General features: G+C 48.3%; 2 protein-coding genes across 3 annotated transcripts; both read left to right on the top strand.

Moving 5' to 3' along the window:
* Positions 1-10062: 10062 nt before the first annotated feature.
* Positions 10063-12757, top strand: LOC109742978 (uncharacterized). The gene is made up of 5 exons (XM_020302077.4): positions 10063-10542; positions 10638-10739; positions 11096-11140; positions 11951-12088; positions 12227-12757. Exons 1-5 carry the CDS (start codon positions 10189-10191, stop codon positions 12563-12565), a joined length of 978 nt encoding a protein of 325 aa, XP_020157666.1. The 5' UTR covers positions 10063-10188; the 3' UTR covers positions 12566-12757.
* A 156-nt stretch (positions 12758-12913) lies between these two features.
* Positions 12914-17467, top strand: LOC109742948 (DNA repair endonuclease UVH1). 2 transcript variants are annotated; one of them, XM_020302050.4, is made up of 9 exons: positions 12914-13937; positions 14048-14274; positions 14368-14477; positions 14653-14805; positions 14989-15771; positions 16025-16135; positions 16233-16493; positions 16656-16879; positions 16975-17467. In XM_020302050.4, exons 1-9 carry the CDS (start codon positions 13051-13053, stop codon positions 17186-17188), a joined length of 2970 nt encoding a protein of 989 aa, XP_020157639.1. In that variant the 5' UTR covers positions 12914-13050; the 3' UTR covers positions 17189-17467. The 2 variants fall into 2 exon arrangements, with proteins under 2 accessions (XP_020157639.1, XP_020157640.1); XM_020302051.4 differs by lacking the exon at positions 16975-17467 and having other exon boundaries at positions 12915-13937; positions 16656-16883.
* Positions 17468-17663: the final 196 nt, after the last annotated feature.

The following is a 17663-nucleotide window of genomic DNA, read 5'->3' as shown; positions in this document are numbered from 1 at the left end:
GCTTTAGAGACTGCCGCATTCACTTTAAATAGGGCTCCGTCGAAATCCGTTGAAACGACACCGTATGAATTATGGTTTGGGAAGAAACCTAAGCTGTCGTTTCTAAAAGTTTGGGGATGCGATGCTTATGTCAAGAAACTTCAACCTGAAAAGCTCGAACCCAAGTCGGAAAAATGCATCTTCATAGGATACCCTAAGGAAACCATTGGGTATACCTTCTACCTCAGATCCGAAGGCAAGATCTTTGTTGCCAAGAACGGGTCCTTTCTGGAGAAAGAGTTTCTCTCGAAAGAATTAAGTGGGAGGAAAGTGGAACTTGACGAGGTGATAGTCACCCCTTCCGAACCGGAAAGTAGCGCAGCGCGGGAAGATGTTCTTGTGGTGCCCACACCGACTGGGGAGGAAGTTAATGATGATGATCATGAAGCTTCGGATCAAGTTACTGCTGAACTTCGTAGGTCCACAAGGACACGTTCCGCACCAGAGTGGTACGGCAACCTGTCCTAGAAATCATGTTGTTAGACAACGGTGAACCTTCGAACTATGAAGAAGCGATGGCGGGCCCGGATTCCGACAAATGGCTAGAAGCCATGAAATCCGAGATAGGATCCATGTATGAAAATGAAGTATGGACTTTGACTGACTTGCCCAATGATCGGCGAGCCATAGAAAATAAATGGATCTTTAAGAAGAAGACGGACGCGGATGGTAATGTGACCATCTATAAGGCTCGACTTGTCGCTAAGGGTTATCGACAAGTTCAAGGGGTTGACTACGATGAGACTTTGTCACCCGTAGCGAAGCTGAAGTCCGTCCGAATCATGTTAGCAATTGCCGCATTCTATGATTATGAGATATGGCAAATGGACGTCAAAACGGCATTCCTTAACGGCTTTCTTAAGAAAGAATTGTATATGATGCAGCCAGAAGGTTTTGTCGATCCTAAGAATGCTAACAAGGTATGCAAGCTCTGTTGGGGATCGTAGCAGAATTTTAAAATTTTCCTACGCTCACCAAGATCCATCTATGGAGTATACTAGCAACGAGGGGAAAGGAGTGCATCTACATACCCTTGTAGATCGCGAGCGGAAGCGTTCCAATGAACGTGGATGATGGAGTCGTACTCGCCGTGATTCAAATCACCGATGACCGAGTGCCGAACGGACGGCACCTCCGCGTTCAACACACGTACGGTGCAGCGACGTCTCCTCCTTCTTGATCCAGCAAGGGGAAGGAGAGGTTGATGGAGATCCAGCAGCACGACGGCGTGGTGGTGGGTGTAGCGGGATCTCGGCAGAGCTTCGCCGAGCTTCTGCGAGAGGGAGAGGTGTTGCAGGGGAGGAGGGAGGCGCCCAAGGCTGTAATCCTACTGCCCTCCCTCCCCGCCCCTTTATATAGGCCCCCTGGGAGGGGGGGGGCGTCGGCCAGGAGCCCATATGGATGGGGGGGGCGACGGCCAGGGGGGATACTTGCCCCCCAAGGCAAGTGGGGCGCCCCCCACCCTAGGGTTTCTAACCCTAGGCGCAGGGGGAAGGCCCATGGGGGGCGCCCCAGCCCACTAAGGGCTGGTTGCCCTCCCACTTCAGCCCATGGGGCCCTCCGGGATAGGTGGCCCCACCCGGTGGACCCCCGGGACCCTTCCGGTGGTCCCGCTACAATACCGGTAACCCCCGAAACTTTCCCGGTGGCCGAAACTTGACTTCCTATATATAATTCTTCACCTCCGGACCATTCCGGAACTCCTCGTGACGTCCGGGATCTCATCCGGGACTCCGAACAACTTTCGGGTTTCCGCATACTCATATCTCTACAACCCTAGCGTCACCGAACCTTAAGTGTGTAGACCCTACGGGTTCGGGAGACATGCAGACATGACCGAGATGCCTCTCCGGTCAATAACCAACAGCGGGATCTGGATACCCATGTTGGCTCCCACATGTTCCACGATGATCTCATCGGATGAACCACGATGTCGAGGATTCAATCAATCCCGTATACAATTCCCTTTGTCAATCGGTATGTTACTTGCCCGAGATTCGATCGTCGGTATCCCAATACCTTGTTCAATCTCGTTACCGGCAAGTCTCTTTACTCGTACCGCAATGCATGATCCCGTGACTAACGCCTTAGTCACATTGAGCTCATTATGATGATGCATTACCGAGTGGGCCCCAGAGATACCTCTCCGTCACACGGAGTGACAAATCCCAGTCTCGATCCGTGCCAACCCAACAGACACTTTCGGAGATACCCATAGTGCACCTTTATAGTCACCCAGTTACGTTGTGACGTTTGGCACACCCAAAGTACTCCTACGGTATCCGGGAGTTGCACGATCTCATGGTCAAAGGAAAAGATACTTGACATTGGAAAAGCTCTAGCAAACGAACTACACGATCTTTGAGCTATGCTTAGGATTGGGTCTTGTCCATCACATCATTCTCCTAATGATGATCCCGTTATCAACGACATCCAATGTCCATAGTCAGGAAACCATGACTATCTGTTGATCAACGAGCTAGTCAACTAGAGGCTTACTAGGGACACATTGTGGTCTATGTATTCACACGTGTATTACGATTTCCGGATAACACAGTTATAGCATGAACAATAGACAATTATCATGAACAAAGAAATATAATAATAACCATTTATTATTGCCTCTAGGGCATATTTCCAACAGTCTCCCACTTGCACTAGAGTCAATAATCTAGTTACATTGTGATGAATCGAACACCCATTGCGTCCTGGTGTTGATCATGTTTTGCTCTAGGGAGAGGTTTAGTCAACGGATCTGCTACATTCAGGTTCGTATGTACTTTACAAATATCTATGTCTCCATTCTGAACACTTTCACGAATGGAGTTGAAGCGACGCTTGATATGCCTGGTCTTCCTGTGAAACCTGGGCTCCTTCGCAAGGGCAATAGCTCTAGTGTTGTCACAGAAGAGAGTCATCGGGCCCGACGCATTGGGAATCACCCCTAGGTCGGTAATGAACTCCTTCATCCAGACTGCTTCCTGTGCTGCCTCTGAGGCCGCCATGTACTCCGCTTCACATGTAGATCCCGCCACGACGCTTTGCTTGCAACTGCACCAGCTTACTGCTCCTCCATTCAAAATATACACGTATCCGGTTTGTGACTTCGAGTCATCCAGATCTGTGTCAAAGCTAGCGTCGACGTAACCCTTTACGACGAGCTCTTCGTCACCTCCATAAACGAGAAACATATCCTTAGTCCTCTTCAGGTACTTCAGGATATTCTTGACCGCTGTCCAGTGTTCCATGCCGGGATTACTTTGGTACCTTCCTACCAAACTTACGGCAAGGTTTACATCAGGTCTGGTACACAGCATGGCATACATAATAGACCCTATGGCCGAGGCATAGGGGATGACACTCATCTTTTCTCTATCTTCTGCCGTGGTCGGGCATTGAGCCGTGCTCAATTGCACACCTTGCAATACAGGCAAGAACCCCTTCTTGGACTGATCCATATTGAACTTCTTCAATATCTTGTCAAGGTATGTACTCTGTGAAAGACCAATGAGGCGTCTTGATCTATCTCTATAGATCTTGATGCCTAATATATAAGCAGCTTCTCCAAGGTCCTTCATTGAAAAACACTTATTCAAATAGGCCTTTATACTTTCCAAGAATTTTATATCATTTCCCATCAATAGTATGTCATCCACATATAATATGAGAAATGCTACAGAGCTCCCACTCACTTTCTTGTAAACACAGGCTTCCCCATAAGTCTGTGTAAACCCAAACGCTTTGATCATCTCATCAAAGCGAATGTTCCAACTCCGAGATGCTTGCACCAGCCCATAGATTGAGCGCTGGAGCTTGCATACTTTGTTAGCATTCTTAGGATCGACAAAACCTTCCAGCTGCATCATATACAACTCTTCCTTAAGGAAGCCGTTAAGGAATGCCGTTTTGACGTCCATCTGCCATATCTCATAATCATAGTATGCGGCAATTGCTAACATGATTCAGACGGACTTCAGCTTCGCTACGGGTGAGAAAGTTTCATCGTAGTCAACCCCTTGAACTTGTCGATAACCCTTAGCGACAAGTCGAGCCTTATAGATGGTCACATTACCATCTGCGTCTGTCTTCTTCTTAAAGATCCATTTATTTTCTATGGCTCGCCGATCATCGGGCAAGTCAGTCAAAGTCCATACTTCGTTTTCATACATGGATCCTATCTCGGATTTCATGGCTTCTAGCCATTTGTCGGAATCCGGGCCCGCCATCGCTTCTTCATAGTTCGAAGGTTCACCGTTGTCTAACAACATGATTTCCAGGACAGGGTTGCCGTACCACTCTGGTGCGGAACGTGTCCTTGTGGACCTACGAAGTTCAGCAGTAGCTTGATCCGAAGCTTCATGATCATCATCATTAACTTCCTCCCCAGTCGATGTAGGCACTACAGGAACATCTTCCCGCGCTGCGCTACTTTCCGGTACGGAAGGGGTGACTATCACCTCATCAAGTTCCATTTTTCTCCCACTTACTTCCTTCGAGAGAAACTCTTTCTCCAGAAAGGACCCGTTCTTGGCAACGAAGATCTTGCCTTCGGATCTGAGGTAGAAGGTATACCCAATAGTTTCCTTAGGGTATCCTATGAAGACGCATTTTTCCTACTTGGGTTCGAGCTTTTCAGGTTGAAGTTTCTTGACATAAGCATCGCATCCCCAAACTTTTAGAAACGACAGCTTACGTTTCTTCGCAAACCATAATTCATACGATGTCGTCTCAACAGATTTCGACGGAGCCCTATTTAAAGTGAATGCAGCTGTCTCTAGAGCGTATCCCCAAAATGATAGCGGTAAATCGGTAAGAGACATCATAGATCGCACCATATCCAATAGAGTGCGATTACGACGTTCGGACACACCGTTTCGCTGAGGTGTTCCAGGCGGCGTGGGTTGTGAAACTATTCCACATTTCCTTAAGTGTGTACCAAATTCGTGACTTAAATATTCTCCTCCACGATCTGATCGTAAGAACTTTATTTTCCTGTCACGTTGATTCTCAACCTCACTCTGAAATTCCTTGAACTTTTCAAAGGTTTCAGACTTGTGTTTCATTAGGTAGACATACCCATATCTACTTAACTCATCAGTGAGAGTGAGAACATAACGATATCCTCCGCGAGCCTCAACACTCATTGGACCGCACACATCGGTATGTATGATTTCCAATAAGTTGGTTGCTCGCTCCATTGTTCCGGAGAACGGAGTCTTGGTCATCTTACCCATGAGGCATGGTTCGCACGTGTCAAATGATTCGTAATCAAGAGACTCCAAAAGTCCATCTGCATGGAGCTTCTTCATGCGTTTGACACCAATGTGACCAAGGCGGCAGTGCCACAAGTATGTGGGACTATCGTTATCAACTTTACATCTTTTGGTATTCACACTATGAATATGTGTAACATCACGTTCGAGATTCATCAAGAATAAACCATTGACCAGCGGGGCATGACCATAAAACATATCTCTCAAATAAATAGAACAACCATTATTCTCGGATTTAAATGAGTAGCCTTCTCGAATTAAACGAGATCCAGATACAATGTTCATGCTCAAAGCTGGCACTAAATAACAATTATTGAGGTTTAAAACTAATCCCGTAGGTAAATGCAGAGGTAGCGTGCCGACGGCGATCACATCGACCTTGGAACCATTCCCGACGCGCATCGTCACCTCGTCCTTTGTCAGTCTCCGCTTATTCCGCAGCTCCTGTTTTGAGTTACAAATATGAGCAACCGCACCGGTATCAAATACCCAGGAGCTACTACGAGTACTGGTAAGGTACACATCAATTACATGTATATCACATATACCTTTAGTGTTGCCGGCCTTCTTGTCCGCTAAGTATTTGGGGCAATTCCGCTTCCAGTGACCACTTCCCTTGCAATAAAAGCACTCAGTCTCAGGCTTGGGTCCATTCTTCGACTTCTTCCCAGTAACTGGCTTACCGGGCGCGGCAACTCCCTTGCCGTCCTTCTTGAAGTTCTTCTTACCCTCGCCCTTCTTGAACTTAGTGGTTTTATTCACCATCAACACTTGATGTTCTTTTCTGATCTCCACCTCCGCTGATTTCAGCATTGAATATACCTCAGGAATGGTTTTTTCCATCCCCTGCATATTGAAGTTCATCACAAAGCTCTTGTAGCTTGGTGGAAGCGACTGGAGGATTCTGTCAATGACCGCGTCATCCGGGAGATTGACTCCCAGTTGAGACAAGCGGTTATGCAACCCAGACATTCTGAGTATGTGCTCACTAACAGAACTATTTTCCTCCATTTTACAGCTGAAGAACTTGTCGGAGACTTCATATCTCTCGACCCGGGCATGAGCTTGGAAAACCATTTTCAGCTCTTCGAACATCTCATATGCTCCATGTTTCTCAAAACGCTTTTGAAGACCCGGTTCTAAGCTGTAAAGCATGCCGCACTGAACGAGGGAGTAATCATCAGCACGCTGCTGCCAAGCGTTCATAACGTCTTGGTTCTCTGGGATTGGTGCTTCACCTAGCGGTGCTTCTAAGACATAATCTTTCTTGGCTGCTATGAGGATGATCCTCAGGTTCCGGACCCAGTCCGTATAGTTACTGCCATCATCTTTCAGCTTGGTTTTCTCTAGGAACGCGTTGAAATTGAGGACAACGTGGGCCATTTGATCTACAAGACATAGTGTAAAGATTTTAGACTAAGTTCATGATAATTGAGTTCATCTAATCAAATTACTCAATGAACTCCCACTCAGACAAACATCCCTCTAGTCATCTAAGTGAAACATGATCCGAGTTAACTAGGCCGTGTCCGATCATCACGTGAGACGGACTAGTCAAGATCGGTGAACATCTCCATGTTGATCGTATCTTCTATACGACTCATGCTCAACCTTTCGGTCCTCCGTGTTCCGAGGCCATGTCTGTACATGCTAGCCTCGTCAAGTCAACCTAAGTGTATTGCGTGTGTTTCGAGGCCATGTCTGTACATGCTAGGCTCGTCAACACCCGTTGTATGCGAACGTTAGAATCTATCACACCCGATCATCACGTGGTGCTTCGAAACAACGATCCTTCGCAACGGTGCACAGTTAGGGTGAACACTTTCTTGAAATTATTATAAGGGATCATCTTACTTACTACCGTCGTTCTAAGCAAATAAGATGCAAAACATGATAAACATCACATGCAATCAAATAGTGACATGATATGGCCAATATCATTTGCTCCTTTGATCTCCATCTTCGGGGCACCATGATCATCTTCGTCACCGGCATGACACCATGATCTCCATCATCGTGTCTTCATGAAGTTGTCACGCCAACGACTACTTCTACTTCTATGGCTAACGCGTTTAGCAATAAAGTAAAGTAATTTACATGGCGTTATTCAATGACACGCAGGTCATACAAAATAATAAAGACAACTCCTATGGCTCCTGCCGGTTGTCATACTCATCGACATGCAAGTCGTGATTCCTATTACAAGAATATGATCAATCTCATACATCACATATATCATTCATCACATCTTCTGGCCATATCACATCACATGGCACATGCTGCAAAAACAAGTTAGACGTCCTCTAATTGTTGTTGCAAGTTTTTACGTGGCTTGTATAGGTTTCTAGCAAGAACGTTTCTTACCTACGTAAAACCACAACGTGATGTGCCAATTTCTATTTACCCTTCATAAGGACCCTTTTCATCGAATCCGTTCCGACTAAAGTAGGAGAGACAGACACCCGCTAGCCACCTTATGCAATAGTGCATGTCAGTCGGTGGAACCAGTCTCACGTAAGCGTACGTGTAAGGTCGGTCCGGGCCGCTTCATCCCACAATACCGCCGAAACAAGATAAGACTAGTAGCGGCAAGAAGAATTGGCAACATCTACGCCCACAATTGCTTTGTGTTCTACTCGTGCATAGTAACTACGCATAGGCCTGGCTCATGATGCCACTGTTGAGGATCGTAGTAGAATTTTAAAATTTTCCTACGCTCACCAAGATCCATCTATGGAGTATACTAGCAACGAGGGGAAAGGAGTGCATCTACATACCCTTGTAGATCGTGAGCGGAAGCGTTCCAATGAACGTGGATGACGGAGTCGTACTCGCCGTGATTCAAATCACCGATGACCGAGTGCCGAACGGACGGCACCTCCGCGTTCAACACACGTACGGTGCAACGACGTCTCCTCCTTCTTGATCCAGCAAGGGGAAGGAGAGGTTGATGGAGATCCAGCAGCACGACGGCGTGGTGGTGGATGTAGCGGGATCTCGGCAGAGCTTCGCCGAGCTTCTGCGAGAGGGAGAGGTGTTGCAGGGGAGGAGGGAGGCGCCCAAGGCTGTAATCCTACTGCCCTCCCTCCCCCCCTTTATATAGGCCCCCTGGGAGGGGGGCGTCGGCCAGGAGCCCATCTGGATGGGGGGGCGACGGCCAGGGGGGATACTTGCCCCCCAAGGCAAGTGGGGCGCCCCCCACCCTAGGGTTTCTAACCCTAGGCGCAGGGGGAAGGCCCATGGGGGGCGCCCCAGCCCACTAAGGGCTGGTTGCCCTCCCACTTCAGCCCATGGGGCCCTCCGGGATAGGTGGCCCCACCCGGTGGACCCCCGGGACCCTTCCGGTGGTCCCGCTACAATACCGGTAACCCCCGAAACTTTCCCGGTGGCCGAATCTTGACTTCCTATATATAATTCTTCACCTCCGGACCATTCCGGAACTCCTCGTGACGTCCGGGATCTCATCCGGGACTCCGAACAACTTTCGGGTTTCCGCATACTCATATCTCTACAACCCTAGCGTCACCGAACCTTAAGTGTGTAGACCCTACGGGTTCGGGAGACATGCAGACATGACCGAGATGCCTCTCCGGTCAATAACCAACAGCGGGATCTGGATACCCATGTTGGCTCCCACATGTTCCACGATGATCTCATCGGATGAACCACGATGTCGAGGATTCAATCAATCCCGTATACAATTCCCTTTGTCAATCGGTATGTTACTTGCCCGAGATTCGATCGTCGGTATCCCAATACCTTGTTCAATCTCGTTACCGGCAAGTCTCTTTACTCATACCGCAATGCATGATCCCGTGACTAACGCCTTAGTCACATTGAGCTCATTATGATGATGCATTACCGAGTGGGCCCCAGAGATACCTCTCCGTCACACGGAGTGACAAATCCCAGTCTCGATCCGTGCCAACCCAACAGACACTTTCGGAGATACCCATAGTGCACCTTTATAGTCACCCAGTTACGTTGTGACGTTTGGCACACCCAAAGTACTCCTACGGTATCCGGGAGTTGCACGATCTCATGGTCAAAGGAAAAGATACTTGACATTGGAAAAGCTCTAGCAAACGAACTACACGATCTTTGAGCTATGCTTAGGATTGGGTCTTGTCCATCACATCATTCTCCTAATGATGATCCCGTTATCAACGACATCCAATGTCCATAGTCAGGAAACCATGACTATCTGTTGATCAACGAGCTAGTCAACTAGAGGCTTACTAGGGACACATTGTGGTCTATGTATTCACACGTGTATTACGATTTCCGGATAACACAGTTATAGCATGAACAATAGACAATTATCATAAACAAAGAAATATAATAATAACCATTTATTATCATGAACAACTCATGAGCAACGACACGGCCCGTTTATTTTTATTATTTTATGATTTTTTATATATCTAAAATATAGTCCAATAGGCCTAAAACACCGGCCCAACATGCTGAAAAATATGCAGCCAAGTTTGCAAAACGACCCACGTGCCGACCCATTTACTAACGAGCCCCCCCCCCCCCCCCCCCCCCCTTGGACTGTCCGATGCCTGGCACGATTAGCATGGGCCGACCCATTTACTAACTAGGCAGTGCTTGGGCCTGTAGGCGCAACGTGCGGGTCGGCACGGCCCACCTACTAACTGTGCCTCCATGGGTCGTGCCGTGCCTGGCACGATTACTATGGGCCGGGCCAGGCCAGCCCGTTTGGCCAGCTCTGATTCCGGTCCACCACAAGCACTGGTGTAGCGGTAGGAGGGAGCGGGGGACAGTTTTTTCCCCTTGTTGAGAAATCAACGCTTCAGTCGTGAAGACGACGACTGGGCAAAAATCCCTCTCCCCCTCTCCGCCGGCCAGTCCAATGCCTCCCTCCGCCCTCCCCCTCCCGCTCCCCGCCGCCCTCCGCGGCGGCAGGCCGTCCGACGCCCGCCGCCGGGGACGCCTCGCCACCCTCGCCCTGGCCCTCCTCCTCGCCGCCCTCGCCCTCGCCGCCTACCTCTCCTCCCCCGGCGCCGCGCGCGCGCTCGCCGCCGCCGCGGATGGCCGCTGCGGGGGAATCCAGGGCCTCGAGCTCTGGGGCCCCGCGGTCAACTGGGGCTCCAACCACCGCCTGCCCTCCGCCGCCGCCTGCTGCGCCTCCTGCAGGGCCCACCGCCGCTGCGACTCCTGGGTCTTCTGCGGGGACCGCCGCAGGTGCGGCAACCGCTTCGGAGAGGTACGCCCCGTCCCTCGCCGGCTCCCTACCCTGCACCTCTGTACATATTTCTGCGTCCTCGTCTTATCAAGCGCTTGCGCCAATTGCGACTGCAGTGCTGGCTGAAGAAGCAGAACGATGCCATGGTCCCTTCTGTAATCGCGAGGGGGGAGGATGTCATGTGGACCTCCGGCCTGGTCTTCGGGAAATCATCACAGGTCTGTTAACTGCAATCTTCGTCGGCATTGAGCCACAGAATTTCATTTCATAGTATGTCATGAGTTGTTCTGCCGATGAAATTTCGATTCAGCTGCCTGAGTATGTGGTGCAGCCCTACAATGTAGACAAATATTTGCATGGTATATTCTTTGCTTCAAAAGGAAAGAAGAATCAAACATCGCATGCTGGAATGCTTAAATAAGAAAGAAGAATCAGACATCATATGCTGGAATGATTAAAAAGAAAGAAGAACCAATTTTTTTTTTGTTTAGAAACTATGTCAGCTGATTCTTCTTATTATGATCTTCCCTGGTATGAATCTCATCGATAATCAAAGGTCTGCAACTTAATGTAGGGAATCGTGGGGCTGGAAACAAGTGCCGGCACGCTTCGCATTCAAGTAAGTTCTATTCTCTGTCTCTACAGCTGGCCCAAGAATATTTTGAATCTGTTAAAGTGTTGAAGGACCATTTCTAGAACACTTTCAGTGTTTAGGCCTTTCGATTATCCTTTGATAACAACCAGAAGATGCTAGAGTGGCATTCACACTTACAGTGTTTGATTACTTACGAGCATATTTTCAAGCCGCTAAAGTCGTATGTGCTAAACAGAGTTTACAGAATGCTGTTTCGGCTTATCGAGACAAATGCTTTGCCATACGGATTCCCTTTTTCTAAAATGGGGAAACAATTGTGGCAGAGCCCCACCAACTGATTTTTCTAAATATCATGAGATCAATGGCTTCTCTGGCTTGGACTTATATTCCTAAATATTCATTTATCGGTTGGCTCTTATTTTTACAAATAGTTTCCCAGCAAGAATATGCCAAGTAAACATCCATTCTAAGTGATTGTTCTGTTGCTAGCCTAGGCTCCTAACCAGTGTAGCTGATAATACATTTCGTTTTCTCACATACTCCCTCTGTCCCATAATGTAAGACGTTTTTTGACACTAGTTTAGTGTCAAAAAAAGGTCTTACATTATGGGACGGAGGGAGTAGCTAATTCTGTCTTCGTGATTCCCATCAATTCGTATTTAGTCATAATAAAAGCTTATTCCCCTGGATGAGCCATTTCAGTGCTTCATCTTAATACTGAAAAGGCAGCTTGTACTTTGAGCTGACTGGAAATATTCTGTAATTTGTTTTCCACGGTATCATATACTGCATTCTTGTCCCTTTCTCTAATACATATACTCCCATTGCACCCAGTTGCTGCCTGATTGTGCACCCCATTCTGTGGATTACTTCATCGAGCTATTGCGCCTGCACAACTGCGCCGGATGCAGATTCTACCGCGCCGAAGGCCGTGGGCACCTGTGGGATGCGAAAGGAGACCACGTAAAAAATGTATGGTGTCTATGGTTGTTTAGCCATCTTGATTCTTGCATAAGAGGGAGTCCAAAGTCACATCTGTGTTTCTGGACTTACGTGTTGGTAAGGACTGTAGGCCTAATGATGGATGGTTTTTCCTTTATGTGCGACTAGGCTGCATTTGGTCCACCTTATGCGTTGCTGCAAGGGACACTGGAAGTCGACGGCGTGGCCTTCAAGGAGATGCCGAAAGAAGGGTGCTCGACCGTGAGAAGGGGGTCCGTGGCGTGGATTGGGTCAGGGCCAGAGTTCCTGATCAGCCTAGCTGACCACGCGGAGTGGAGAGACGCCTACACGGTGTTCGGGTCCGTGGTGCCGGAGGACATGGCCATCGCCGAGGAGATGTCGATGCTCCCCGCCAGCACAGACGTCTGGAGCGGTGTGACCGTCAGGCTGCTGAAGGACCCGGTGTATATCAAGGTGAAGAGAAGAAGCAATGCGACTGCCTATTGAGCTCGCCAGCGATTTTGTTCTTCTTCTTCTTCTTCTTTCACATGATGTAGCAGTAGTGCCAAAAGATAAGAACACAAAATTACATGTCCAAACAAAGAAAGAAAGAAAATAGAGGAGGTTTGGAAGAGAACTGTTACACCTGTGGTTTCTGTGCCCGTCAGCAAGCCATTTTACAGAAGAAAATTTGCCTTTTTTTCTTGATGTTTTTTTTTCCTGTTGATGATGAATGTTTGGTTTGATGTTTTTTTGTGATAGAAAGCTTGAATGTTTTTTTGGGAATAGCTTGAATGTTGGTAAGTTTTGAGAAAAAAAAAGATATTTGAAGATGGGCCGGGGAGGCCCCAAATTTGAGGCGGCCCACGGGCCTTAGGCGGTAGGGAGAGAAAGGGGAAGGAAGGGGGGAGTCGCCGTGGAAGGGGAAGTAGAGAGGCGGTCAATAGTAGACGAACGGAACCAGCTCGCCGCCGCCGCCGCCGTCGCCGTCGATGCTGCCGTTCGAGGAGCAGGCGGTGGCGGACCTCCTGGAGGACCCCAACGGAGGGCTGCTGGTGGTCTCCTCCGGCATCCCGCTCGCCTCCCTCGCCGCCACGCTCCTCCTCCACCTCCACCACCAATCCACATCCTCCTCCGGCGGCGGGGGCGGCGGATGCTTCCTCATCCTCTCCGCCCCGGACGCCCTCAAGGACCAAATCCGGCGCCGGCTCGTCGAATCCCAGCTCCTGCAGGTCCACGACGTGGCCTCCGACGTCCCCGCCGCCCACCGCCGCGCGCTCTACTCCTCCGGGGAGGGCGCGGCGCTCTTCCTCACCCCGCGCGTGCTCGCCGCCGACCTCCTCACCGCCCACCTCCTCCCGTCCCGCGTCCAGGCCCTGCTCCTCCTCGCCGCGCACCGCTCCTCCGACACCTCCGCCGACGCCTTCATCGCCCGCCTCCTGCGCCAGCACCGCCTCCTCCCCGTCTACGCCTTCTCCGACCGCCCCCACGCCATGGTCGCCGGCTTCGCCAAGGCCGAGCGCACCATGAAGAGCCTCTACATCCGCCGCCTCCACCTCTGGCCGCGCTTCCACGTCCTCGCCGCCGCCGACCTCGAGCGCTCCCCGCCGGAGGTCGTCGACGTCCGCGTCCCCATGACGCACCCCATGGTCGGCATCCAGGCCGCCATCCTCGACGCCATGGACGCCTGCCTCAAGGAGCTCCGGCGGACCTACAAGGTCGATGTCGAGGACCTCACCATTGACAAGGGCCTCTTCAAGTCCTTCGACGAGATTGTCAGGAGGCAGCTCGACCCCATCTGGCACACCCTCGGCAAGAAGACCAAGCAGCTCGTCGCCGACCTCAGGACGCTTCGGAAACTGCTCGATTACCTTGGCAGGTAGTAATCCACCCTCACCGTACCGCCATTTTTTGTTTGGTCTACACCATAAATTGTGCACACCAATGGATAGTCAGGCATCCTCTTTATGCTCTTTAGATGATGGCTAGGTATGATGCCGTGACATACTTGAAGTATCTGGACACTCTGAGAGTGTCTGAAGGCGTTCGATCGGTTTGGATGTTGGCTGAATCAAGCCACAAGATATTTGAGCTTGCAAAAAGGCGTGTTTACCAGATTGTGAGACCGGATGGCACAAGGGTTTCAATTGCCAAGGGCACGCCAACGAAGAAGAGGAAGGTGACACCCAGTAGTAGCAAGAAAGGAAAAGAAACTGGTAGCGATTATTAGTCCCTTGGTTTCCATTCATATACTCTGTTTTCCATTCTAAAGAAAACATTTAGTATAACAGATGGTCTATGCCCTGCAGAAAATGAGGATTCTGCTCACAACAAGGATGACGCTCAGAAGGTAAATGCAGAGGCTTCCTATCTACTGGTGGAGGTTCTGGAGGAAGCACCAAAATGGAAAGTATTACGGGTGAGAGGTTCCGTTCTTGTTTCTCAGTTTTCTTTCAAGCAGCACTCAGAAGAAAACTCCTTTATATTTTAAACTCCCTACTTACTACATAGTTCAAGTAGATTATTTATCATCTAGGCACTCTTTACCTCTATTACAAATGTTTTTACCTGATATCCTACACACATCTTTGCAGGAACTGTTGCAAGAGATAGCCGAAGAACAGAGAAAGGGAGATGGTGTCGTACATGAAGATGAAAATAATGAATGTGGCATAGTCTTAGTAGCATGCAAAGATGAGCGCTCATGCTTGCAGCTGCAGGAATGCATATCGAGAAGTCCCCAGCAGGTAACTGCAGTGTGTCTTGAATGCAGTCAGATCAATCTAGTAGCACAGTTGCTATTTAATTTTCATTGCCTTTGTGCAGATGTGTATCTATTTCTTCTTAAATGCAAGTTTCTTTCTTACTAGCTAAAACTTATCAGGTTAACCATGTGAACCCTTCATGACACTTTAACTTGTTTTAACAAGGTTATGCGAGAAGAGTGGGAGAAGTACTTGCTTGGGAAAGCCGAGCTGTTTGGATTACATAAAAAGAAGAAGAAACGATCTCAGCAACCAAAAGGGTTTGGTATCCTGGATGGGGAATTTCCTACAGGGTCTAATGAGAACGAGAATGCAGGGCCAGTAAGCATTAGCAAGCTTGAGACTAATGCCTTACTTGCTGCCGCCTCTGGTATAAGTAATTTAACTAAGGAAGCAGATGCCAAGGAGGATTCAGTTCCCAGCTGCGGCAAGAAAGGTTCTGTAAAGGGAAAAGGAAAGAGGGTGCCAAAGAAAACCCTGACAAAGAGACAAGCCAGTAAAAGGAAAAATAGAAGTACTACAGAAAATGATAGCTGCCAAGGTACTGATGTGGAAGCATCAGGCAAAACAGATGAACAGTCTGACATTAATGTCTCTAAGGTGTCTGCCGAAGATGCTCCTGCTCCAGCCTCCACCCCTGACAATGCTGAAGACTTGATTGATGCCAAAATGCTACCTCCTGTGCAGTTTTATGCCCTAGACAGTGATCAACATGTACTAGACATATGGAAACCATCTGTAATTATTGTCTATCATCCAGACATGACCTTTGTCAGAGAAATTGAGGTTTACAAGGCAGAAAACCCATCAAAGAAGTTGAGAGTTTACTTTCTTTTTTATGAGGAATCTTCTGAGGTGCAAAAGTTCGAGTCCAGCATCCGCCGGGAAAATGAAGCATTTGAATCGTTGATCAGACAGAAGTCCCTGATGATGATACCTGTTGATCAGGTGGTGTTTCAGTTGAATCTCTCCATCAATAGAAGATTGTGTACCCTAGTAGTAACTTCTGCTTGGCCTTTTACCATGTGAATGATGCTGTATAATGGTTTGATGAAATGTCTCCTACGGTTTAATCAAGTAGATATGATGTTTATTTTAACTTCTAACCACCTTTGCATGGGCAGAAAATGCTGGCTTAGACTTTATGGAAGTTTCATACTCTTCTGCCAGTACATGACACGTCTGTCTTATTTCTCTTCAGAGTGGCCGTTGCATTGGACCAACTCCGGCAAATGAACCGGAGCCTCTTTTGTCTCAGAATTCACTGACAAGAAAGGCAGGTGGTAGAAAGCCAACAGGGAAGGATATGCAGGTGACACTACTGATCCCTATTTTGATTTTGATGAAGGAACCATATGTCGTGTTTTTACTGGCTGAATTCCTAAAATTTTAGCTCTGTATTCTTCCAGGTTATTGTAGACATGCGGGAGTTCATGAGCAGTCTTCCCAATGTACTGCACCAGAAGGGTATTCGGATCATTCCGGTGACCCTGGAAGTTGGCGACTATGTTCTTTCTCCCTTGATATGTGTTGAAAGAAAAAGTATCGCAGACTTGTACCAAAGCTTTGCTTCTGGTCGTCTCTACAACCAAGTTGAAACCATGATTAGGTATTACAAGATCCCAGTGCTTCTGATAGAGTTCTCGCAAGATAAGAGCTTCTCCTTTCAGGTATTTTTCATGCTAATTTGTCATATTCAGATGGTCTCCACAAAGGGTTGTCCTATTTGTATGAGCAAATCATAATTCATTTCCATGGGAAACAAAGTCCAGTATTCATTGTTGGTTTCACCTGATGGTCTGCTTACTACTGGTGTGCTCATTTTCTTGTAGTCTGCAAGCGAAGTTGGGGATGACGTGTCTCCGACAAACATAATCTCGAAGCTGTCACTGCTAGTCCTGCATTTCCCCCGGCTTCGCATCGTGTGGTCCCGCAGCCTGCACGCTACAGCGGATATATTCATGTCGCTGAAATCAAACCAGGATGAACCTGATGAGAACAAGGCGATGAGGGTGGGCGTGCCGTCGGAGGATGGGGTCGTGGAAGACGACGTGAGGTAAAACTAACTTGTGTATCTGGATGTGGCAAATCAGATATTATAGTTACTATTGATGATATGTTATGGTTAATGGTAAAAATTTGCGTTTTCAGGGCCGAGAACTACAACACATCCGCGATCGAGTTCCTGAGAAGGCTCCCTGGCGTGACGGACTCCAACTACAGAGCGGTAATGGACGGATGCAATAGCCTGGCGGAGCTCGCGCTGCTACCGGTAGAGAGGCTGGCGGAGCTGATGGGCAGCCAGAAGGGCGCGCGCACGCTCAAGGAGTTTCTGGATGCCAAGTGTCCAAGCATGATCTCATAGCATAGCATCAAACTCTACTGGTCTGGTGAAGTGAGCTCTTGGAAGAGGAGTTCTTGTGAACTATGGGTGTTCAGAGATTGTACTCGTTAGGTGAGTAGGGCTAGGTTATTTGGTAGTGTAATCAAGATCACATTGTAAGGAGGACTGACAATTGGGTAATTGAATTCCATCCAAATCCAATGGCAAATATGTCATCGCTCTTAGGAAAGCTGGCTTAATGATGCTGTAAATAAATTTGGCTTGAGCAGGTTAGAGTTGAATAAAAGCTCTGGAACAAAATGATCTGGTTCTCTCAAAACTTGTACTGTACTTTTAAATGGAAAAAATAGAACACGAAATGCATACAAATATTGAGACACTTATTTTGGGACGGAGGGAGTATATAATATGTCACAAGACAAAAAGAACGAGTCACTAGTTTTTGGGATTTCTTCTTACCTTTCATGAAGATTTTTTTTTTCTCCAACAGTAGTTA

This window comes from Aegilops tauschii, chromosome 4 (genome assembly GCF_002575655.3).
Source record: "Aegilops tauschii subsp. strangulata cultivar AL8/78 chromosome 4, Aet v6.0, whole genome shotgun sequence".
Taxonomy (NCBI): Eukaryota; Viridiplantae; Streptophyta; class Magnoliopsida; order Poales; family Poaceae; genus Aegilops; species Aegilops tauschii.
This window is presented reverse-complemented; position numbering and strand designations above follow the sequence as displayed.